General features: G+C 40.4%; 1 protein-coding gene across 8 annotated transcripts in view; it reads left to right on the top strand.

Moving 5' to 3' along the window:
* PCYOX1 (prenylcysteine oxidase 1) overlaps positions 1-26519 on the top strand; it is a 45586-nt gene that overhangs the window by 5990 nt on the left and 13077 nt on the right. For 2 of the 8 annotated variants that reach the window (XM_081594473.1, XM_081594474.1), the window contains 2 exons: positions 24833-25039; positions 26060-26234. In XM_081594473.1, the coding sequence (XP_081450599.1) occupies positions 25015-25039; positions 26060-26234 (200 nt within the window). In that variant the 5' untranslated portion in view covers positions 24833-25014. Of the gene's footprint in view, positions 1-23507; positions 24741-24832; positions 25040-26059; positions 26235-26519 lie in introns of those variants that run through there. The other 6 variants (XM_081594476.1, XM_081594475.1, XM_081594470.1 and 3 more) reach the window with 6 other exon arrangements.

The raw sequence follows: 26519 nt of genomic DNA, 5'->3' as shown, positions 1-26519 counted from the left end.
CCTTCATGTTGCAACTAAGACACAATGAAAATTGAAGATGCCCTGTGCTACAACTAAGACCTGGTGCAGCCAAATAAATAAGTAAATATATTAAAAAGAGTAACAATACTGTTAGTAAAGATACGACCTCTTCCTTCCCAAACCAAACCATTTTCTTCACATCTCACTTAAACTCGAAAGAAGGTCATTCAGAATGGAAATTAAAGTCTTCATTTGTGTAACAATATGGGTTATATTAAAAGCTTCTTGGGAAGCAGTTAAAATATCAAGGGCCACGGGATTTTCTCATTATGAAAACTTCTGAATTAAGCAAGCTAATGGCTTGGTTACTTTCATTTAAGGCTTGCTGGGTGAATTTTGTTAAAGTCTCTGTGAATAATGACATCTTGTATTTCAAATGAAGGAATGAATATCGTGACTAAGTGATCATACTGGTGAAAGACTGATCCCTGTATTTTCACTTTAAAGGCAGATTGACAGGGACAATTTCAAAGGCTACCTCCTCTAGGTGACCTTGAGCATGAGTAAAACTAATAGTGCATCTTTCTAACCAGCCTGGGGAGAGCCAAGGCCATAAATTTGTTGCATGAATCCACTGGATCTTAGTAGGAGCTAACTAGTATATTTAGCATCTAGTGAAAAGGAGTATTTATGGCCATATTCCAAACAAATGTCATTAACTGGCTGGATAAGAGGGTCCCACTTAGTGATATCAGCAGTAGCTTATACAGTCCTAGAATATCTTTCTTCTAGAATAAAATTTCTAAGGGTCATCCAATTAGAGCCTTGGAGAGAAGTCCACCAACGGTACACTTGGAAAAGTTGGACATAGGCTATTGACTGTAAAATAATTGAATTAATTTAAAACTCCACATAGGATTTGTGTCCGTGATAGAAATTTGTTTATATAGAATCCAAGAAATCAATAAAAAACTATAAATGATCGTACAAGTCAGGTCCAGCATCTTAGGGTAGCTGTCTGCTTCTGATATTGTCTTCTTGTCCTAGTGTGGGTATTGTTTCCCTTCTGTGTGAGCGATGTTTTGAAGTGAGTTGAAGTCAGCAGGTCTCTCTATAGACCATCCAGTGCAGGGCCCTTTTGAAGTGGGAAATAAGAATCCAAAAGTCAGTCTCTTTCATTTTTACTGTATGTGAATTAGTTAAGAATATCTGGTAAGGGTCTTCCGTCTAGGTTGGAGATAGTCCTTTAAATAATGTCTTTCCCAGTATGCATAATCTGCCTGATTGCAGGTCGTGGGGTACTTGATCTTCTCCCAAAGATAGATTACTGACATAAGCTTTAGAAAGAAACTTGGAATGCCCTTTAAAAATTAAAGTTAACAATAATATAATATAGTAATGAGAAGCCCTTCAGGAAATGACTGCTGCTGCTGCTGCTGCTAAGTCGCTTCAGTTGTGTCCGACTCTGTGCGACCCCACAGACGACAGCCCACCAGGCTCCGCCGTCCCTGGGATTCTCCAGGCAAGAACACTGGAGTGGGTTGCCATTTCCTTCTCCAATGCATGAAAGTGAAAAGTGAAAGGGAAGTCGCTCAGTCGTGTCTGAGTCTTCGCGACCCCATGGACTGCAGCCTATCAGGCTCCTGCATCCATGGGATTTTCCAGGCAAGAGTACTGGAATGGGTTGCCGTTGCCTTCTCCGAAATGACTGTTAGGCAGTAAATTAAAAAAAAACAAAATTGAACACTAGAATTTAATATCCACAAAGTTATATTGAAACATAATTTTTTTCTCTCTAAAATTATCCTCATTTCCTGATTTGAGAGAATAGCATTGAAACATGTATATTATATGTGAAAAACAGATCGCCAGCCCAGATTCGATGCATGAGACAGGGTGCTCAGGGCTGGTGCACTGGGATGACCCTGAGGGATGGGATAGGGAGGGAGGTGGGAGGGGACTTCAGGATGGGGGACACATGTACACCCATGGCTGAGTCATGTCATTGTATGGCAAAAAACACTACAATATTGTAAAGTAATTAGCCTCCAATTAAAATAAATTAATAAAAAAAATAAAAGGTACCTGGAAAAATAAAATTATCCTCATTTCCACCAAACATAGCCAAATTAAGACTAATTTGTTTGCAAAATAAACCTGATTTCAATAAACTTGTCTTGATTATTTACATAAGGCACTAGTGATAAAGAACCTGCCTGCCAATGCAGGAGACATAAGAGATGTGGGTTTGGATCCCTGGGTCAGGAAGATCCCCTGGAGGAGGGCATGGCAGTTCACTTCAGTATTCTTGCTTGGAGAATGCCATGGACAGAGGAGCCTGGCAGGCTACAATCCATAGGGTTGCACAGAGACGGACACGACTGAAGCAACTTAGCAGCAGCAATTGATTCTATAGGCTTTTTAAATTGGCTTTGCTGGAAGTTTTCATAAGGAATCTCAGGCTGAATGTTTAAAAGGCTTCTCAAGGGCGGGAAAGCCACCTCAAGGGCTTGCGGTTCCATTCTGACTGCGGTATCTATAGATCTGGGTGAATTCTAGAGGTCTCCAGAATATCTGGAGATCCTTTACCAGCCAGGAGGTGGACTTCTTTATCTACCTATTAAGGCTGCTGAGAACCCTGCAAGCAGAGTACCAGGTTGTTTCCCAAGGGGCTTTATGGTGTCATAAAGTTCACATTAGTTCTTCAAAGCTGTTTGGTCATATTTGATTCTATAAATACCCTGTATTATGACATTCAAATCAAAGCCAAAGTAATATTACCAGTGTTTCCAATTATGTGCTGTTATAAGGAAGACAAATTCTTATTAAACTTCTCAAATAACTATATTGCCTAAAAATAAGAATATTCACTAAGAGTTTCCAAATTCTGGAATGAGTAGTTATGGAAGTGAAGTGAAGAGAAGTCGCTCAGTTGTGTCTGACTCTTTGCAACCCCATGGACTGTAGCCTGCCAGGCTTCTCTGTCCATGGGATTTTCCAGGCATGAATACTGGGGTGGGTTACCCTTTCCTTCTCCGGGGGATCTTCCTGACCCAGGGATCGAACCCAGGTCTCTCGCATTGTAGGCAGACACTTTACCATCCAAGCTACCAGGGAAGCCCTTATGGAGAAAGAATAAATACTTCAATTCTGCTTAAAAAGGTACAAGTTTCCCTGGTGCCTCAGATGGTAAAGAATCTGCCTGCAATGCAGACGACCTGGGTTTGATCCCTGGGTCAGGAAGGTCTCCTGGAGAAGGGAATGGCTACCTACTCCACTGTTTTTGCCTGGAGAATTCCATGGACAGAGGAGCCTATGGACAGTCCATAGGGTTGCAAAGAGGCAGACATGACTAAGTGACTAACACCAAGTTGCTATAAGTCATTATTAGCTTAAGGGGAAAGATTTCCTTAAAACTGGAAAACAAATATTGAAAGCCAATAATATTTCAGACAAAAAGTCGTAAAAATTATAACCATGTTCATCAGTTCATTCAGCCCTATTGTAGCTAATTCTTGTTGATCTTGATTGTCTGTTAAGGGTTTATGAAACCATCATCAGTTTTCCATTCAGTTCAGTTCAGTCACTCAGTCGTGTTCGACTCTTTGCGACCCCATGAATCGCAGCACGCCAGGCCTCCCTGTCCATCACCAACTCCCAGAGTCTACCCAAACCCATGTCCATCGAGTGGGTGATGCCATCCAGCCATCTCATCCTCTGTCGTCCACTTCTCCTCTTGCTCGCAATCCTTCCCAGCATTAGGGTCTTTTCCCATGAGTCAACTCTTCACACGAGGTGGCCAAAGTATTGGAGTTTCAGCTTCAACATCAGTCCTTCCAATGAACACCCAGGACTGATCTCCTTTAGGATGGACTGGTTGGATCTCCTTGCAGTCCAAGGGACCCTCAAGAGTCTTCTCCAACACCACAGTTCAAAAGCATCAATTCTGCGGCGCTCAGCTTTCTTTATAGTCCAACTCTCACATCCATACATGACTACTGGAAAAACCATAGCCTTGACTAGACAGACTTTTGTCGGCAAAGTAATGTCTCTGCTTTTAAATATGCTATCTAGGTTGGTCATAACCTTCCTTCCAAGGAGTAAGCGTCTTCTAATTTCATGGCTGCAATCACCATCTGCAGTGATTTTGGAGCCCCCAAAAATAAAGTCTCTCACTGTTTCCACTGTATGCCCATCTATTTCCCATGAAGTGATGGGGCCAGATGCCATGATCTTAGTTTTCTGAATGTTGAGGTTTAAGCCAACTTTTTCACTCTCCTCTTTCACTTTCATCAAGAGGCTCTTTAGTTTTTCTTCGCTTTCTGCCATAAGGGTAGTGTCATCTGCATATCTGAGGTTATTGATATTTCTCCCAGCAATCTTGATTCCAGCTTACTCAGATTAGTGGTATGATTTGAAAGTTATTAGAAACCTGTACTTGTCAAAAGGTCCTTACTATGAACATTCTTGAAGATGAAGCATCTTTTTCCAAAGCATCAGAGAGCAACAATAGCTGTCTGTTAAATGACAAAAGACTTTAAAAGGGGTGGTTAAAGGTCTAATTACAAAAAAAAAAATCTAATTACAGTGCAATTGATGAAAGAATCTTGGTTTCATCAAATCAAGTTCTTTTTCTTGCTAATTTTTTTAACATATAATAAGACCTTATTTGACTTCTAGTAAAACTGTTTTTGAGTATTTTTCAAATCATATGAACCTAAAATTCATTTGAGTTAGTTTCTTTTCTATTTCTGAGTATTTATATAAGAATTTAGTTTTCTTTAAGCCAATTAAATATGGTTAATTTACAAGTTAATTTTGGTAAAGCCATTCACAGTAAAGATATATCATATCTATAACTTACACACGTATAGGACTTCCCAGGTGGCTCAGTGGTAAAAAATCCACCTGCTAATGCAGGAGCCACAGGAGACACATAATTGATCCTTTCCTGGGGGAGGAAATGACAACCCACTCAGTATCGCAGAGTCAGATGCGACTGAGCACGCACACAAATATAGACAGACACAACCAGAGATTTCATGACTTCATTTTCAAATCTAGTTATGAATCAGGTATTACAATATAAACTCACTAGTTTGTAAATAGCAATTGGAGTGCGTGCATGCTAAGTTGCTTCAATTGTGTCCGATTCTGTGCAACCCTGTGGACTGTAGCCTGCCAGGCTCCTCTGTCCATGGAATTCTCCAGGCAAGAATACCGGACTGGGTTGCCATGCCCTCCTTCAGGAGATATTCCTGACCCAGGGATCCAAATCCACATCTCTCTTGTCTCCTGCATTGGCAGGCAGGTTCTTCACCACTGTGCCATCTGGGAAGCCCCAACAATTGGAGAAGTTAAGTTTATTTGTGTGAGTTTAAAAAGGCCTCTTTTCCATTTTTTTCTTCTCAGTCTCAGGAATTGGAGATAGTTTAGATAGGAGTAAGGTAAGAGTTCCTGAGAGCCCTGGTAGCAAATTTACATCTTAAGGCTTAGGGAGAGAAAAGCGAGTTCCTCCTAGAAGAACTTGTTCCCTTAGGGTCTGAATTCTGAAAAGATGTTGATCAAGCTGACATTATGTAACTGCATGTGCAAAGCCAGTCTGGAAAGCTGAGAAGAGCCCCATCTTGGTCGTTTTGGGGGCACAACTTTCCTCAGTTCCCAACTAAATAAGCTGCTGCTGCTAAGTCGCTTCAGTTGTGTCCGACTCTGTGCGACCCCATAGACGACAGCCCACCAGGCTCCCCTGTCCCTTGGATTCTCCAGGCAAGAACACTGGAGTGGGTTGCCATTTCCTTCTCCAAGGCATGAAAGTGAAAAGTGAAAGTGAAGTCACTCAGTCGTGTCCGACTCCTAGCGACCCCATGGACTGCAGCCCACCAGGCTCCTCCGTCCATGGGATTTTCCAGGCATGAGGACTGGAGTGGGGTGCCATTGCCTTCTCCACTAAATAAGCATTTGCAAGTATTTTGTCCATAGTTCAGATCAGTTGCTCAGGCGTGTCCGACTCTGCGACCCCATGGACTGCAGCACACCAGACCTCCCTGTCCATAAGTGTTGTACATAAGCCCTACTGGAGTTCCCATAGGTGCCTGCCAGGGAGCTGTTAGGCTTTCCAGAAACGATTTCCTATTATTAATTTGGTACCCTAACTCAGATAAAATCTGAACACTTTTCTGAGAAGAGTGTGGTGGATCAGGTGTGTACTGTTTCTGAGTTTAAGCTCCCCGAAGAGTTAGCCTTGGATTTTTGACTCTTGGACATGTCTCTGTTTTTCCCTCTGATAGTTTAAAACTGCTTTGGGTGCTCAGGGCACTAGATGATCAATCTTTACATCGTGTGTCTCAGGAAGAGCACAGTATTTACTTAATGGTTGTGCTGGGATTCCCTGTGAGACTGGTCCACGTTGGAAGGATTGATCTTCAAACGCTTCCACTAGGTTCTCAGTTGCCTGAGGACACCTTGTGGCCAGAAGGAGCAAATGTCCCCTTTCTTCAGAGGAGAATAATTCAGCCTTTCATTTCACTTGCAGTTTGTTCAGACCATATTATCCACTTGTTTTTCAGTTAAGCCAGATTTAACAAAAACATGGCCGCCTATGTTGCCCTGAGCACCCCACTCAGATTCCACTATGTCCCTGCCTAAGAAATGTACCAGTGCCCCTTAAGTCTCCAAGAATATACATATGATAATATTATCATATGTGAAACAGAACACCATTCCATGTTTGATGCATGAGACAAGGGCTCAGGGCCGGGGCAATGGGATGACCCAGAGGGATGGGATGGGGAGGGAGGTGGGTGGGGGGTCCAGGAAGGGGAACACATGTAAACCCATGGCTGATTCAAGTCAATGTATGGCAAAAACTATTACAATATTGTAAAGTAATTAGCCCCCAACTAAAATAAATAAATTTATTAAAAAAAAACAAAACTATACATAATGCTAAGTCTCCAAGAATAAAATTTTCAGGTCATCATTTGATACGATCTGGGGCTTCCCTGGTGGTTCAGTGGCTAAGACTTTGTGCTCCCAATGCAGTGGTCCTGGGTTCGATGCCTGGTCAGAGAACTAGACACTACATGCTGCAATTGAGTTCACAGGCTGCAACTAAAAGTTCCTGCATGCAGCAACGAAGACCCGGTACAGCCAAATAAGTAAATATTTAAAAATAAAAACAACAGTAAGATCTCCGTATGAGAACTTACTGGGATACCTGCAGAGTACTGAGAAGGCAGCTACAAAGAGTTCATATCATAGAATATGCCACAATTTATTCAATGGCAAATTGAATAAATGACCATAAATAGCATTCACTGACGTACATTCAAGGTCCACTGGGGTTTTTTTTATTGTTTTTGTACCTCTTAATCTCACTCATCTATTTCACTCCTGCCCATGACCTCCACCTCTGACAACTACCTGGTCATTCTCTGTATCTATAACTCTGTTTCTGTTCTGTTATGTTTATTCATTTGTTTTGTTTTTTAGATTCCACACATATGTGAAATCATACAGTATTTCTTCTAAATCCATTCATCTATTGATGAGTACTTAAGATGCTTCCATATCTTGGCTATTTGTAAATAATACTTCAGTGAACATGAAGGTGCACATATCTTTTTGAATTATTATTTTTTTCTGATAAACACTCAAAAGTGAAGCAGTTGAATTGTATAGTAGTTCTGTTGTAAGTTTTTTTTTTTGGCCATGTTGCACAGCTGGTGGTTTTTTTTTTTTTTTTACTATCCAAATGGTTTACCACAGTGGCTGCACCAGGTTACATACCCACCTACAGTGCACAAGGGTTTCCTTTCTTCTGCATCCTCACCAACAATTATTATTTATCGTCATTTTTTTTTTTTTTTTTTGGCTGTGCTGCTTGACTTATGGGATCTTAGTTCCCCAGCCAGGTATTGAACCTGGGCCCTCAGCAGTGGAAGTCTTAACCACTGGACCACAAGGGAAGTCCTGGTGAGTGGGATGTTAACATCACTACTATTATTGCATTTCAGTCAATTTCTCCCTTAGGTCTGTTATTATTTTATACCTGTTTTTCCCCCTATACTACAAATAATGTTGCAATAAGCATCCTAGTATATATATCCTTGTAACTAGCTCTTTTATTTCTATAGAATAGATTTCCTATTTGGAAATTTTTCAAAAATTTGGGATTTTTGAAATATGTGGTATCTCTCTACATATCTTAATAACTAATGTTTTTAAAAGGTTTTATTCATTCACATCCACACGAAAAGTCAGTTCCTGAGATCATCAACTAATGCATCTCATTTTCTTCTGCATTAAATTGTTTTTAGTCTCAATTTTTGCTAATATGATCAATTAAAACTTGTATCTCCCTGTTTGAATTTGCATTCATCTAAAGTACTACTTCCTTGGGCTTCCCTAGTGGCTCAGCTGGTAAAGAATCTGCTAGCAATGTGGGAGACCTGGGTTTGATCCCTGGGTTGGGAAGATCCCCTGGAGAAGGGAAAGGCTACCCTCTCCAGTATTCTGGCCTGAAGAATTCCATGGACTGTATAGTCCATGGGGTTACAAAGAGTCGGACACGACTCCAATGCGTGAAAGTGAAAGTGAAGTCGCTCAGTCATGTCCGACTCTTCAAGACCCCATGGACTGCAACCTACCAGGTTCCTCTGTCCATGGGATTTTCCAGGCAAGAGTACTGGAGTGGGTTGCCATTGCCTTCTCTGAAACTGCTACTGGAGTTCAGCATCTCTTCATGTGTGTTTTTTTGACCAATGGTACTTGCTTTCTCTTTTTTGATGAGCCTTTCATATACCTAGTGTATTTATATTGAGTTGTTTACCTCTTTCTATTCATATGTAGAGCTCTGTGTAAATTTCTGATATAAACTACAATCTTGCCTGTCATATTAGTGACAGATTTTTTCTCATGTCTTTTTAAAAACTTTAAAAATTCTATCTCTAGCTATCTGAGAATGTTTAAGTTTTATGTAATCAAATGTGTTTATCTTTTCATATTGCTTCTGAATTTTCTGTATTGTTGCTGCATCCAGCACAGGGGGTGAGAAAGACCTGAAATGGGGGCAAGTGCAATGAAAGGACAGACAGGTATAATTTGGCAATCGGGGAGTCAGGGGGCCTTCCTGCTCTCCATAGCAAGAAGACAAAATGGTTCCTTTCAGCCCGCACTTTTATTACCAGAAGTCACATGAGATCATTAGGGAATAGCTATACTGGGGAGTTTGATTAGCGAAGGCTCTGCTGTTGATTAGGAATATCTTGTTTTGTTTCCGTGAGGACGGATGCAGGGGTAGGCAGTGAAGTGGAGCAGAGAGCATGTCCCGCCCCAAAAATGTCCCTTCGGCATACTTACTAGGAAAATCAGGAGGGCACAGTTTGCCACACCCTCGAGTCATGGGGCAGGTCCTGGTCTATGCCCTGCCAGGCTGCAACATGCTGTCTAAGACAGAATAAGTAATCATTTAGACTACTTAGAATAAGAAAGAAATGAGATGTGAGGAAATGAGAAGGTATAAAATGAATTTCTTCAGGGTGGTTTGAAAGAAACATGGAGCTTTGGCAGAGTTATAAATATCAGTGTTGTCAAAGACAAAAAAGGTTGGACAATATTTAAAGTTTAAATTGTAGTCAATAATATACTATCACAATAGAGGAAGGTTCACTTTGAATACAATGTGGATACTAATTAAGTTTAAGTTTGTATCAGTAATATACTATTGTAATACAGAAATTCCCAATGTGAATTGAAGTCAATTTCAATTTGTACAGGGGCTTCCCTGATAGCTCAGTTTGGCCTCACTCCAGTATTCTTGAGCTTCCATTGTGGCTCAGCTGGTAAAGAATCCTCCTGCAATGCAGGAGACCTGGGGTCGATACCTGGGTTGGGAAGATCCCCTGGAGGAGGGAAAGGCTACCCACTCCAGCATTCTGGCCTGGAGAATTTCATGGACTGTATAATCCATGGGATTGCAAAGAGTCAGACACAACTGAGCGACTTTCATTTCACTTCAGTTTGTACAGAGGTGATCTGCTCTTTTAGAAAGGCACAGAGGATATAGGGAGTGAAATGATTAGGAGCTCAGTAGAGTCAAGGAAGTAGAAGTTTTGGAAATGAGAAGCAAGGATTAATTCAAGTGAAACTCACAGGGTTTCCTTAACTTGTGCTTATCATAGTTAGACTCATACCATTCCTAAGAGGCTGGAAGATAGGGGCTCTAGCTCTCAGGTTGCTCAGTGATAAAGAATCCACCTATCAATGCCGGAGATGTGGGTTTGATCCCTGGGTCAGAAAGACCCCCTAGAGGAGGAAGTGGCAAACCACTCCAATATTCTTGCCTGGAGAATCCCACAGAGGAGCTTGTTGTTGCTCCTCTGGTTGTTGCTCCCCAGTCCTTGGGGTTGCAAATAGTCAGATATGACTTAGTGACAGCAGGCATGCCCGTACACAAAGTGTTTGCTGGAACAAACACTAATTTCTTTTTTAAAAATATATTTATTTATTTGGCTGTGTTGGGTCTTAGTTGTGGCATATGGGATGTTCATTTCATTATGCAGGATCTTTTGTTGAGGCACATGGACTCACCAGTTATAGTCCATGGGCTCAGTAGTTGTAGTGCGCTGGCTTAGTTGCTCCTGGGCATGTGGGATCTTGGTTCCCACAGGGATCGAACCAATATCCCCTGCGTTGCAAGGCAGATTCTTAACCACTAGATTACCAGGGAAGTTCCCACGAACAGTAATTTCTTTTGGCAGCTTTGTGTTTTCTGAGGCACTAAAAAGGGCACTAGGGTCATCCCAAGGATCAGCTTTGAGCTGTTAGTAACTATGTTAATGTTTTGTTCAATTTTTTCATTTTTTCTTAAAGATACAATTGATAAAGAGCACTGTGTAAATTTAAGGTATACAACAGTGATTTGACTTACATACACTATGAGGTAATGATCATAGTAAATTTAAGAAACATCCATCATCTCATATAGATACAAAGTTAAAGAAACAGAAGAATATATGTATTTCCTTGTGTCCAGAACTCAGAATCTATCCTCTTAACAACTTTGATATATAACATAGAGCAGTGTTAATTATATTTATCATGTAGCTCATTACATTCCTAGTACTTACTTATTTTGTAACTGGATGTTCATGCTTAACGACTGTCTACACCCAGTTTTCCCTCTCTGTATCCACCTCTTGTACCAAAAATCTGATCTCTTTTCCTAAGAATTTGTTTGTTTTGAAATGCAATTTACCTACAATACTGTTACTGTTAGATACGATACCAGTATTAATACAGTACCAATACTGTTAGGTCCTGCTGTATAACATAGTGATTCAGTATTTCCAAACATTAAAAAATAGTCACCACAAAAATTCTAGTCATAAGTCAACATACAAAGATACCGCATAGTTTGACTATAATCCCCACACTGTGTGTTTCATACCTGTTACTCACTTATTTTTGCAACTGGAAGTGTGTACCTTCTTAATCGCCCTCACCTATTTCTTTCCTCTCCCCAGTCCCTCCCCAATGACAACCACTTGTTAACTCTCTGTATCTATGATACTGTTTCTGTTTTGTTATGCTTGTTCATTTGTTTTGGCTTTTATTTTTTACAATTATATTTATTTATTTATTTAGGCTGCTGCATGACTTGTGGGGTGTTAGTTCCCTGACTAGGGATTGAACCCGGGTCCTCAGCAGTGAGACTGTGGAGTCCTAAGCACTGGATCACCAGGGAATTCCCTGTTTTGTTTTTTTTAGATTCCACATATAAGTGAAATCATACAGTATTTGTTTTTCTCTGTCTGGCTTATATCACATCGCATAATACCTTCGAGGTCCCTCTATGTTGTTGCAGATGACAAGATTTCATCCTTTTTTATGGCTGAGAAATATTCCATTATTTATACCACATCTTCTTTATCCATTCATCTATTGATAGATATTTAGGTTGCTTCTGTATCTTGGCTACAATAAATAATACTGCAATGATCATAGGGGTTCATACATGTTTTCTAATTAGCATTTTAATTTTCTTTAGATTAATATCCAGAATTGGATTGCTGGGTCCAAGTAGTTCTATTTTAATTTTTTGAAGAGTTTCTGTAGTGTTTTCCACAGTGGCTGCATCAATTTACATTCTCACCGATACTGTACAAGGATTCCTATTTCTTTACATCCATGCCAACATTTGTGATTTGTTATCTTTTTTATAATAGCCATCTGACAGATATGAGGAGATATTTCATTGTGGTTTTGGTTCGCATTTTCAAATGGTTGGTAAAGTTGACCCTCTTCGTGTACTTGTTGGTCATCAGTATGTCTTTTATGGAAAAATGTCTGTTCAGAGCCTCTACCCATTTTGAATTTTTTTTTTTTAATGTTGAGTTGTCTATGTTCTTTGTATATTTTGGATATTAACCTCTTATTGAATATATCATTTGCAAATATGTTCTCTCATTCAGTCGATGACCTTTTCATTTTATCGATACTTTCTTTCACATGCAAAAGTTTATAACTTGATATAGTCTCATTTGTTTATATTTGCCTTTATTTCCCTTGCCTGAGGAGACATATCTAAAAAAATACTGCTAAGACTGATGTCAAAGAACTTACTGCTTATGTTTTCCTCTGGTTTAGGGTTTATGGTTCAAGCCTTACATTTAGTCTTTAATCCATTCTGAATTTATTTTTGTGCATGGTATTAGAGAGTAGTTGCATTTGATTTTTTTGCATGTAGCTGTCCAGTTTTCCCAAAACCATTTATTGAAGAGGCTGTTTTTCCCCTGCTGTGTATACTTGCTTCATTTGTCATAGATTAACTGCCTATAATTTCTGAGTTCTCTATTTTGTTCCATTGATCTATGTGTCTATTTTTTTGTGTGCCATTGCCATTCTGTTTCATTACTGTGACTTTGTAGCAAGGAGCATGATAACCTGCAGCTCTGTTCTTTCTCTAGATTGGTTGGGCTCTATGGAGTTATTTGTGTTTCCATTCAGATTTTAAAATTACTTGTTTTAGTTTTGTGAAAAATGACACTGACGCTTTGATATGGATTACTGTGAACGCATAAATTGCCATGGGTAGTATGGTCATTTTAACAGTATGAAATCTTCCAACCCATGAACATAATGTATCTTTCCATCCGTTTGTGTCGTTTTCAGTTTCTTTCTTCATTGTCTTATAATTTTCCAAGTACAGGTCTTTTACCCTCTTATTTAGATTTATTCCTAGATATTTTATTCTTTTTTATGAAACTGTAAATGGGATTGTTTTATTAATTTCCCTTTCTAGTAGTTTGTTGTTAGGACTCAGAAATGCAACAGATTTCTGTATATTAATTTTGGATCCTGCAACTTTACTGAATTCTTTGATGAGTTCTAGTAGTTTTCTGGTAGTGTCTTTAGGATGGTCAGTGTGTGGCATCATGTCATTTGCTAACAGTGACAATTTTACTTCTTCATTTCCAATTTGTATTTCTTTTATTTCTCTTTCTTACTAATTGCTGTGGCTAGGAGTCCCAATATTACTGTCAATAAGTGTGGCAAGAGTGTTCATTCTTGTCTTATTCTTGATCTTAGAGGAAATGCTTTCAGCTTTTTACCGTTGACTATGATATTAGCTATGGGTTTGTCACATATGGCCTTTATTATGTTGATGTATGTTTCCTCTAAGCATGCATTTTTGAGAGATTTAATCATAAATAAATGTTCAACTTTGTCAAAAGATATTTCTCCATCTATAAGATTATCATATTATTTCTATTTTTTGATTAGTTAATGTGGTATATCCTATGATTGATGATCAGATATTAAACCTTACTTCCATCCCTGGGATAAAGCCCACCTGATCAAAATGTATGATCCTTTTAATATATTGTTGAAATTTGGTTTGCTAATATTTCATTGAACATTTTTATGTTCATCAGTGATATTGGCTTATAATTTTCTTTCTTTTTGTTTTGTATGTACTTTTCTTTTTTTATGAAATCTTTCTCTGGCTTCTTATCTCTTGGACTTGTAGAATGAGATTGGATGCATTCTTCCCTACACAATTTTTTGGAGTAGTTTGAGAAGGCTAAGTGTTAACTGTTCTCTGTTTGGTAGAATTCACCTGTGAAACTGTGTGGTCCTGGACTTTTGTTTGTTGGGAGTTTTTCTATTACTGATTCAATTTCATTGCTGGTAATTTGTTCATATTTTCTATTTCTTCCTAATTTAGTCCTCGGGTATTGCACATTCCTAGGAATTTGTCAGTTTCTTCTAGATTGTCCGTTTAATTGGCATATAGTTGTTAATAGTACTTTCAAATGATCATCTACATTTCTGTGGTACTGGTTATATCCTCTCCTTTTTCATTTCTGACTTTATTTATTTGATCCCTTTCTCTTCTTTCTCTTGATGAATCTGACTAAAGGTTTGTCAATTTTGTTTTATTTTTTCAATGAACCAGCTCTTAGTTTTACTACTATTTTCTATTGTTTCTTAGTTTCTTTTTAATTAATTCTGCTCTGTAAGTTTAGGATTCTTTCCTTCTACTGACTTTGAATTTGTTTGTTCTTTTAGTAGTTCCCTTAGGTGTAGGGTTAGGTTGTTTATTAGAGATTTTTCTTGTTTCTTGAGGTGGATTTCTATTGCTGTAAACTTACCTCTTAAATTGCTTTTGCTGCATCGCATAGCTTTTGGGTCATTGTGTTTTTGTTTTTTCATTTGTCTTCGGGTATTTTTTTTATTTCCTCTTTGATTTCTTTAGTCTTTGCGTAGCATATTGTTTAGCCTCCACATGTGTGTATTGTGGGGGTTTTTTTGCATGTTTCTCCATTATTGTTGATTTCTAGTCCCATGGTGTTGTGGTTGTAAAAGGTGTTTGACAGGATCTCAGTCTTTTAAGTTTTACTGAGACTTATTTTGTGACCTATCACGTGACCTATCTTGCGCTTGAAAAGAATGCATATTCTGCTGTTTTTGAATGCAATTTTCTTTTTTTTATTTATTAAGTCCAACTGGTCTGCTGTGTCATTTAAGACCAATGTTTCCTTATCAATTTTCTGTCTGGAAAATCTGTCCATTGATGTGAGTGTGGTGTTAAATTCCCCAATATTTCTGTGTTTTGGCCAATTTCTCCCTTTATATCTGTTTGAATTATACATTTTACAATTTTTTTCCCCTTACTACAATCAGTGTTGCAATAAGAATCCTGGAACATATATCCTTAAGACTGATTCTTTAAATTCTGTTGAATAAATTACTGAATATGAGATTTCTGAATTAAATGGTATCTTTCTCTATATGTATCTTACTGATAATTGTCTTTAAAAAGTTATAGTCATCCATAACACCAATAGTTAGTATCTGAAAACCCCACCCAGTCCACCTCAGTTTTTCTTGTATTAAGATATTCTCATCATTAATTTTTGCCAATATAAATGATGAAAACTAGTATCTCGTGTTTGAATTTGCTTTTGTCTAAAGTGCTGTTGGAGTTATCATCCATTCATGTGTGGGTTTTTTTTTTTTCCCCCTCAGTGGTACTTGCTCTTTCTTTTGTGATTTCCCTACTCATGTACTTAGTCTGTATTTATATTGAGTTGTTCAACCCTTGTTATCCATTTGCAGAGCTCTTTGTATATTTATGATAATAACTACAATCTCATCTGTCGTTTAAAAATATTTATTTATTTGGCTGTGTTGGTTCTTAGGTGTGGTATGCACGATCTTCATTGCATCATGTGGGATCTTTCATTGTGGCACACGGATTCTCTAGTTGTGCTACACAGGCTCTCTAGTTGTGGTGCATGGGCTCCAGAGAGCACAGGCTTCAGTAGTTGTGGCATGTCGACTCTCTAGTAGTGGCATGTGGGCTCTGGAGTGTGCAGGCTCAGTAGTTGTGGTGCATGGTCTTTAGTTGCTCCATGGCATGTGGGATCTTAGTTAACCAACCAGGGCTCAAACCTGCACCCCCTGCATTGCAAGGCAGATTCTTAACCACTGGACCACCAGGGGATTCCCTTATCTGCCATTTTGATGCAAATATTCATTCTCATACATTTTTTAACTTTTAAATTTTTATCTCTTGCCATCTGAAAATGTTTTATGTTTTATGTAATCAAATATGTTCTCATATTGCCTCAGAATTTCCTTTTATTCCTAAGACAGAATAAATGTCATTTGAACTATTTAGAATAAGAAGAAAATCAGGTGTGTGGAAATTAGAAGTTGTGAAATGAAATTCTTTCAGGGTAGTTTCAAAGACAAAAACAAAACAAAAATCAAAGCAAAACCAAAAAGCCTATGGCGCAGTGTTGTAATTATTGACTTGAGAGTTGTCATTGATAAACAATGCCAGACTCAAGTTAATGTTTAAATTTTAGTCAACAATATGCTGTTGCTGTAGGGAAAAGTCCAGTGTGGATTGACAAATCAAGTTTGATTTGTACAGGGGTGATATTTTGATTTAAAAGGAGAATGAGGAAATAGGGAGGGAGATGAACAGGGGCCTAACAGAGTCAGGGAAATGTAAGATTACAAAAATTGAGAAGCAGGGGTTAGTCTAAGTGAAACTCTTCTGTTTTCGTTAACTAGTGCTTATCAAACTTAAACTCTGACCTGAATAATATTCTATTGAGTGAATATATGTGTACCATATCTTTTTAATCTATCCATCTACTGATGACCTTTGCTTGCTTCCATATCTTGGCCGTTATAAATAATGATGCAATGAACTTAGCGGTGCATACATATTTTCTAATTAATGTTTTCATTTTCGGGGGATAGATAACCAATAATGGAATCGCTGGATCCTTTGGCAATTCTATTTTAATTTTTTGAGGACTCTCCGTACAGTTTTCCACAGTGACTACACCAATTGACATTCCTACCAATAGTACCGGGCTTCTCAGGTGGCACTAGTGCCGAAGAAAAGTGAATGTGAAGTCACTCAGTTGTGTCCGACTCTTTGCGGCCCCATGGACTGTATAGCCCACCAGGCTTCTCCGTCCATGGGATTTTCCAGGCAAGTGTACTGAAGTGGGTTGCCATTTCCTTCTCCAGGGGATCTTCCCAACCCAGGGATCGAACCCAGGTCTCCTGCATTATAGGCAGACGCTTTACAACCCGCCTGCCAATTGAGGAGAGGTAAGAGAAGTGAGTTGGGTCCCTGGATCGAGACGATCCCCTGGAGGAGGAAATGGCAACCCACTCCAGTATTCTTGCCTGGAGAATCCCGTGGACAAAGGAACCTGGTGGGCTACAGTCCATAGGGTCGCAGAGTAGGACATGATTGAAGCAACTTAGCACATACCAATAGTTCCAGAGGATTTCCTTTCTTTCCTTTTTTCCATGCCTTGTTATTGCCAACACTTATTTGTTGTTTTTTTAATAATAGCCATTCTGACAGGTGTGAGATGATCGCATGGTGGTTTTGATTTATATTTCTTTCATGATTAGCAAAGTTGACCCCTTTTTATGTGCCTGTTGGCCATCTGTATGCCTTACTTGGAAAAATGTCTATTTAGAACCTCTGCCCATTTTCCAATAGGGCAGAGGCTCTGAACAGACATCATTTTTTGATGTTGAGTTATATATGTTCTTTATATATTTTGGATATTAACCCCTTGTTGGATAAGGATTTGCAACTATCTTCTCTGATTCAGTAGGTAGCGTTTTTGTTTTGTTAACAGTTTGCTTCACTGTACAAAAGTTCTAACTTCAATGTAGTCCCATTTGTTTATTTTTGCTTTTGTTTCCCTTGCTTGAGGAGACATATAAAAAATATTGTTAAGACAGATATTAAAGACTTACTGCCTATGATTTCTTCTGGAAATTTTATGGTTCAGGTCTTAACATTTATGTCTTTAATTCATTTTGTATTTATTTTTGTGTATGGAGTGAGAGAGTAGACCAGTTTGATTTTTTGCATGTCACTGTTCAGTTTTCCTGTCATCATCTATTGAAGAGGTTGTCTCTCCCCCATTGTGTATTCTAGCCTCCTTTGTCATCATTTAATTGCCCATGTGGGTGGGTTCATTTCTGGACTCTCCATTCTGTTCGGTTGAGCTATGTATTTTTTTGTGTGTATGCCATTACTATACTGTTTTCATTACTGTGGCTTTGTAGTATATAATCTGAAGTCAAGGTGCATGACACCTAAAATTCTGTTCGTCTTTGTCAAGATTTTTTTTTTTTTTTGCTATTCACGATGTTTTGTGTTTCCATATAAATTTAAAAATTATGTCCCAGTTCTGTGAAAAATGCTATTGGTAGTTTGATAGGCAATGCATTGATTCTATAGATTGTCTTGGGTAGTACGGTCATTTTAACAATATGAAATTGTCCAATTCATTAGCATGGTATATCTTTTCATCTGTTCATGTTGTCTATAATTTTTTTCATCAGTTTGTTATAATTTTCTGAGTGGAGGTCTTTTACCTCCTTATTTAGACTTATTTTTAGGTATTTTATTCTTTTTAATGTGATTGTAAGTGGGATTTCCCCTTAATTTCTTTTAATAATTTGTTGTTAGTAATAGAAGTTCAACATATGTCTCTATATTAAGTTCATACTCTTTAGTAGTTTCTTTAGGATTTTCTATTTATATGGTGTCGTGTTATCTACAATAGTGATAGTTTTACATCTTCCTATCCAGTTTGGATTCTTTATCTCTTTTACTTGTCTGATGGGGTTTGTTGCATCCAAGTACTGCAGTTTGGACTCTTTTGTTGACTATGATGGCTACTCCATTTCTTCTAAGGGATTCCTGCCCACAGTAGTAGATATAATGGTCATCTGAGTTAAATTCACCCATTCCAGTCCATCTTAGTTCGCTGATTCCTAGAATGTCGATGTTCACTCTTGCCATCTCCTGTTTGACCACTTCCAATTTGCCTTGATTCATGGACCTAACATTCCAGGTTCCTATGCAATTTTGCTCTTTATAGCATCGGACCTTGCTTCTATCACTAGTCCCACCCACAAGTGGGTGTTGTTTTTGCTTTGGCTCCATCCCTTCATTCTTTCTGGAGTTATTTCTCCACTGATCTCCAGTAGCATATTGGGCACCTACTGACCTGGGGAGTTCCTCTTTCAGTATCCTATCATTTTGCGTTTTCATACTGTTCATGAGGTTCTCAAGGCAAGAATACTGAAGTGGTTTGCCATTCCCTTCTCCAGTGGACCACATTCTGTCAGACCTTTCCACCATGACCCATCTGTCTTGGGTGGCCCCACACGGCATGGCTTAGTTTCACTGAGTTAGACAAGGCTGTGGTCCATGTGATCAGATTAGCTAGTTTTCTGTGATTATCGTTTCAGTGTGTCTGCCGTCTGATGCCCTCTCGCCATACCTACCATCTTACTTGGGTTTCTTTTACCTTGGATGTGGGGTATCTCCTCATGGCTGCTCCAGCAAAGCGCAGCAGCTGCTCCTTACCTTGGACAGTTTTCATTCCAATCCCAAAGAAAGGCAATGCCAAAGAATGCTCAAACTACCACACAGTTGCACTCATCTCACACGCTAGTAAAGTAATGCTCAAAATTCTCCAAGCCAGGCTTCAGCAATACGTGAACCGTGAACTTCCAGATGGTCAAGCTGGTTTTAGAATAGGCAAAGGAACCAGAGATCAAATTGCCAACATCCGCTGGATCATAGAAAAAGCAAGAGAGTTCCAGAAAAACATCTATTTCTGCTTTATTGACTATGCCAAAGCCTTTGACTGTGTGAATCACAATAAACTGTGGAAAATTCTGAAAGAGATGGAAATACCAGACTATCTGACCTGTCTCTTGAGAAACCCGTATGCAGGTCAGGAAGCAACAGTTAGAACTGGACATGGAACAACAGACTGGTTCCAAATAGGAAAAGGAGTACGTCAAGGCTGTGTATTGTCACCCTGCTTATTTAACTTATATGCAGAGTACATCATGAGAAATGCTGGGCTGGAAGAAGCACAAGCTGAAATCAAGATTGCCAGGAGAATTATCAATAACCTCAGATATGCAGATGACACCACCCTTATGGCAGAAAGTGAAGAGGAACTAAAAAGCCTCTTGATGAAAGTGAAAGTGAAAGAGGAGAGTGAAAAAGTTGGCTTAAACCTCAACATTCAGAAAACTAAGATCATGGCATCTGGTCCCATCACTTCATGGGAAATAGATGGGGAAACAGTGGAAACAGTGAGAGACTTTATTTTTCTGGGCTCCAAAATCACTGCAGATGGTGACTGCAGCTATGAAATTAAAAGACGCTTACTCCTTGGAAGGAAAGTTATGACCAACCTAGATAACATATTAAAAAGCAGAGACATTACATTGCCAACAGAGGTCTGTCTAGTTAAGGCTATGGTTTTTCCAGTGGTCATGTATGGATGTGAGAGTTGGACTATAAAGAAAGCTGAGCACTGAAGAATTGATGCTTTTGAACTGTGGTGTTGGAGAAGACTCTTGAGAGTCCCTTGGACTGCAAGGAGATCCAACCAGTCCATCCTAAAGGAGATCGGTCCTGGGTGTTCTTGGAAGGACTGATGTTGAAGCTGAAGCTCCAATACTTTGGCCACCTCATGTGAAGAGTTGACTCATTGGAAAAGACCCTGAAGCTGGGAGGGATTGGGGGCAGGAGGAGAAGGGGACGACAGAGGATGAGATGGCTGGATGGCAACACCGACTTGATGGACATGAGTTTGGGTAAACTCTGGGAGTTGGTGATGGACAGGGAGGCCTGGCGTGCTGCGATTCATGGGGTCGCAAAGGGTCGGGACATGACTGAGTGACTGAACTGAACTGAACTGTCATTTTATAGGCAAGTATTAATTCTCATGTATTTTTTTTAACTTTTAAAATTCTATTTCTTGCCATCTGAAAATCTTTATGTTTTATGTAATCAAACATGTTTATCTTTTCTCATATTGCCTCTGAATTTCTTTATCTTACCTAAGGCAATAAATATCATTTAGACTATTTAGAGTAAGAAAGAAATGAGATGTATGGAAGTAAGAACATATGAAAATGAATTTCTTTGAGTTAATTTCAATGAAGAAAAAAGCCTGGAGATGTGGTAGTATTATCAATTTGAGTGTTGTCAAAGACAAACAAAGCCATACACTAGTTACATTTTTACTGTCATCAGTAATATACTATTTCACTGGGGAGAAGTGCGGTGTGAATACAAACTCAGACACTTATCAGTATTTAAATGTTAATCAATAGTATACTGTTGCAGTTGAGTAAAGTCCAGTGTGAACTGTAGAAATCAACTTTGATTTGTACATAGGTGAGCTCATGTTTTAAAAGGAGAATGAGGGAATGGAAGTTGGGGAATTAGCAGGGGCCTAGTGGAGTTAGGGAAATGAAAGATTACAAAAGTTGAGAAGCAGCCAGTAGGCAAGTGAAATCACTCTGCTTTCATTAACTGTTCCTTACCAAATTTAGTCTCCTGTCCTTCCACGAAGACTAGAAGATAGTGGCTCTCTGTCTTCATATGTTACCTGGAACCACTACTAAATTTTTTTGGCAGCCTTGAGTTTTTCTCAGATAGGCACTTTAAGGGAAGCCAGGCTTATTCCAAGGATGTGGCTTTGAGCTTCTGTAAACTATGTTAGTCTTCATATGCTAAAGTTGAGGTGCTGTTGAGAAGAGGTCTCAGAGGAACCTGGCTAAAGAGAATTTGGTCAAGGAGAGAATCTTAGGCTTCAGCTTCCTAAGGTTGACTGTTTTCTTGAATACAGAAATAAATAAAGGTTTCTAGTATTACTTTATATTATACTTCATGTACATGGTAACATTTTCCATAAATGACATAAAAATATCTTTTTTAGTTTTAGTGACAGAATTCTTTTGAAAAGGTAAGTGGGCAGAATGAGAAAGCCTTCAGTCCACCTCCACTGTCTCTTCACCAAGGGTCTTTCAGCACAATCTTTCCTAGGACACCTGTGTCAAGGTCACTGACATGGTAAATTCTAATCAACCAGCATATATTTATTGAAGGCCTTTTAAAAAGGCTAAAGGTACTTAGGTGTTGTGGGCATAACGTAGTTTGGAAAAAGTAAAAGACATAATTTAGCTCTTTCTTTATAATTTGTAGAAAAAGGAGACTTAATCTTCGTATTTTTATGTTCTTACAAGGAAGTGTTTAGTTCTCGTGTGACTTGCATCTTGTCCATTAACACCTCCATTTCTCCTGTTTGTACTGGCTGTTCCACAAACATGCCAGGCATTTCCCTTGCCTAGAAAGGTCTTTCTTTCCCTAGCTCACTCTCTCACTTACTGGAAGTATTAGTCACTCAGTTGTTTCTGACATTGTGTGACCCCATGGACTGTAGCCCACCAGGCTCCTCTGTCCATGGAATTCTCCAGGCAAGAATACTGAAGTGGGTAGCCATTTACTTTTGCTCAAATGCCATTCTGCTCAATGAAGCCTGATCTGACCACTCTATTTAAAATTGCAAGCCATTCCTCATTTCTCTTTCCCCACACTACATCATTTGCATGTTTATTCTAGTTGTCATCGGTCTCCTTCCACTGGAATGTTTGTGTCACTATAATTAATATTTTTTAAAAACACTATTTTGTTCACTGGTTTTTCTCAAGTACCTGGAACACTGCCTGTCACTTGGAAGGAACTCAATAAATGTCCAATAAATGAATCCTTTTTTTGTAGTGGATTTTCTATTTCCTTTCTCCAAGTTTAACCTTTCTTTTTATCCAACTTGTTTTCCTTCCATCCATAATATTCTTCATGGTCATGTACTAGTTTTTTTTCTTTTCTTTTCCTTTTTTTTTTTTTTGGCTGGGAGGGGTATTTTAATTATAGAAATGGAATCATGTAATACCCATCACTCAGTTAGCAGCTTTTCTCACCTAACAATACTAGGACTATATAAATCCTACAATCTTTTTAATGCTTGCATAATGTTCTATCATATGAGGTCAATCCATTATTTTTATTCATGTCTGTCAGGATGTTTCCACTCCTTTCACTTTGAACTATCCTATCCCTGGGCTCCCACGTTTTTCCTTTTAAGATCCCCTGGAGAAGGGAATGGCAACCCACTCCAGTATTCTTGCCTGCAGAATCCCATGGACAGAGGAGCCTGGCAGGCTACAGCCCATGCAGTAGCAGAGTCGGACACGACTGAGAGACTGTCACTGTCACTGTCAGTACCATTTACGCATTCATCCCATACCCAGCAGTTCCGAACCTAGTAATCACTCAGTAAAGTATCTCTTGCACCCCTGGTCTGTTTTTGGCAGCAATTAGCTATGACCATCATTTGAGCGAGAGCGATTGTAGGGACAGAAGAGGGCACAGCTGAAGAAATTAAAAGCTGGGGTGAGCCTCCTCTGGGGCCTTTGGTATCTCCCTGAAGCAGGGTGAGTTTCGGGTGGTGGGGCAGGGCCGGCTTGGGGTACCCACACCACCCGGTTGGGAACTCCAGAAGGGAAGTGTGGCTCTGGGGTGTCAGGGGCCTGCGCTGAGGAGTGGGTAGGGTGGGAGCGGACCTGGGCGGGGCTTGGAGGGGTGAGGCCAGCCAGGGGGCGGGGCGGACGGAGAGCGCAGACTCAACAAATGCGGGTGGCAGCCTGGCGCTCCAGTCCGACCGCAGCGCTTGGAGAGCCATGGAACCCGCACCTCCTGAGCTCGCGCGCTGGACTCTGCGGCTGTGGCTCGGGCTGTTGCTGCTGTGCAGCTGGTGGTCCCTTGGGAACGCCGAGCCGCGGGCCCCGCCGGAGAAGATCGGTAGGCGAGGAAGAGGTGGCGCGCTGCGGGGGTGGCGAGAGCGCGCCCGCGCCGGTCGGTCGCTGCCAGCTGCTGCAGGCCGGGCGCCCGCGACGCCCGCGACGCCCGCTGGGTCGCGCGGAACCAGCCCGCTGTGAAAGTGGCGCTCTTACCGGTTCGCGCCTCCGAACCGCTTTCAGTGCTCCAGGGAACCCCCTTTCTCGGGTGTGGAGACATGCCCACTTGAGGAATGGGCAGTGGAGATGGGGGCGACCCGGACCAGTCCACGGGCGGCCGCCCGCCGTCTCTGCAGCCTCTGTCTCGGGGGCCTGGGGCTCCAAGGAAGCAAAGGTCCCTCCCGCGGCCTTCCCTTGCTGCACTTGTTCGGAGGCCGGTCCTCTGGCTGCTCAGGGAGCGACTGGCCAGTTCCGCTCTGCAGATGAGAGGCGCACGCAGGCACAGCACGCCGAGCAGCGCGAACAGGCTGACCGCGTGTGCTTCCCGTGATGGGCTGGGGTGGGGGGCACCCCTCCGGGGCACCTCTCCCCCGTCTGCTTTGTTGAAGTCGGCCGGCTTGCAGAGGCCCCTGGCTTGCACAAGTACTTTACCTAGGACGACTACCCAGCGGAAACAGTCACTCTTTTGGTTTGATTCGTTTTGGTGGTTTGCTCCATGTTTATTTTGTTTGCCTTTTTTGTTGTTGTTTATTTTGATTCCTTTTTAACCCGTTTTCTTTGGGATCATTAAGCTATTTACATTAATGAGACAGAACAAATCTAGGCAAAAATGGCGGCCACTTTATTTAAAATGCGTGCTGGAAAGGCCCCACCTCCTCTGTTCCCTTGCATTGGGCACAAAGGAGCGTGTGCGGGCCACTTGGTGCCTCCGCAACGAACTGTGAGGGGCTTGGGGCATCTGGCTGAAAAAAAAAAATGTAACGATCTACTACGACTGTTGTCTGGGGGCAGTGTCGGTGCAGATTTAGAGTTCTTTCTGTCTTCACTGCAACTGTCCCTTGCCTCCCCCTCCCCAGGCTTCCCTAAATTGTCGATAACTGCTTTAGGTAATGTCAGTTGTTTATTTACGGCCTTTCAAAAACAAACATGCGAAGCTGGTAAGAGAAAAAAACCCTGTTCCTTTTTTTCCCCACCATAGCGGTTATTGGAGCTGGAATTGGTGGCACTTCAGCAGCCTATTATCTGCGGCAGAAATTTGGGAAAGATGTGAAGATTGACGTGTTCGAAAAAGGAAAGGTGGGAGGCCGTCTGGCCACCTTGAATGTGGAGGGGCAAGAATTTGAGTCAGGAGGTTCTGTCATCCATCCTTTAAATCTGCACATGAAGCGTTTTGTCAAGGATCTGGGTATGTAATTTGGTCTGAGAGCAAAGGAGACTTCAAAGTGCATGGATATTGTTATCACATAGGGAACTGAAACTTTTCTACCTTATTAATTGTCTTTTACAGTGAAGCTGGTAAAACTGCTTTCCTTACTTCCCTGCTAGCAATTGTCACTGCCTTAGGAGTTGCTCTGCTGTAATGGGACACTACAGTATCTGCATCTTCAGTTATCTGGAATTACAGCCATGGGGCGTGGGTTGGGGTTGGTTGCTGTTGATTCTTAAATATTCTGGGTTTGTGTGAAAGAATCAAAGAATGGTTTGAGTTAGCAAAACCTAGCATGCTCAGTTTACAGCTGGGGAAATGAGGCCCAGAGAGTTGAGGTGTCTGACTTAAGGTCACTCACAGCTGTAGGGGCAAACGTGTGCCTGGAACTTGGGACATCTGACTGCTTCGCTAGCAGCAGAGGCATTGGACAGGTTGTGGGGGAAGCCTGGGGGGCCTCTGCAGGCTCCCTCCTCAGGGAATATTGTGTAATTTTGGCCTCCTTCCAGTTATGAGAAATATCAAGTTACGCAGAATAGGATTTGCACAGGAATGGAAATCCTATTTTCCTTAGCTGCTTTCCACATTTCCTGTGGATGCTTCCAGGGCCTCTTCGCTCCACAAGGGCAAGTGTGTGCCAGGAGCAATTTATGCTGCAAAAGTCATGTCTGACATTTTTGCTTTTAAGATGAATTCACTGTCCTTTGGCTTTTTCTTTTGCCTTTTTTAGTCTTTTGAGACTAAATATAGCCAGTTTCTAATTTTGATATAGCTGCATGATCATCCAACCCATCTTTAAGGGAATCTGCTTTTGGACAGTGTGATGTCTGGAGTATCACACACTGTTCTAAAGATAGAGCTCTGTTAACATGTCTCCTGAGAACTGGGGGAAGCCCAGATTCACTCATTTCAAAGTGTCCCCCATAGCTTCAAATTACCTTCTCTCATTTGATCAGTACAGAAACCATTGACTTAGTTACCCTTTCTTTGTTTTTGCAGGTCTCTCTGCTGTTCAGAGCCCTAGTGGCCTAGTGGGGGTGTATAATGGAGAGACTCTGGTATATGAGGAAAGCAGCTGGTTTATAATTAACATGATTAAACTAATTTGGCACTATGGATTTCAGTCCCTCCGAATGCACATGTGGGTAGAGGATATATTAGACAAGTTTATGAGGTAAATCTTTTCTCTTCCATTTAACCTAAGACCTTTTATTAGATAATCTGCAGGAGTTACAGTTTTTTGGAACAGTTCTCTACCTAACCACAAAGCCTATTTGTAAGGTCATTAGGAAAAATGTTTTGTATATGATATACAGGGCTTTTATCCACTTGGAACGTGAAAGGGTCGTTTATTTTTGCTTCTGAAAACTTATTTTGCAAATGCTTATGTAATGTTGTCAGACACTTTTAAATGCTCTACACATACTAACTCCTTGAAGGCTTATGACAGCTCTCTGAG

This window comes from Giraffa tippelskirchi, chromosome 4 (assembly GCF_054371585.1).
Source record: "Giraffa tippelskirchi isolate mGirTip1 chromosome 4, T2T-mGirTip1v1.2.pri, whole genome shotgun sequence".
In the NCBI taxonomy this organism is placed as follows: domain Eukaryota; kingdom Metazoa; phylum Chordata; class Mammalia; order Artiodactyla; family Giraffidae; genus Giraffa; species Giraffa tippelskirchi.
This window is presented reverse-complemented; position numbering and strand designations above follow the sequence as displayed.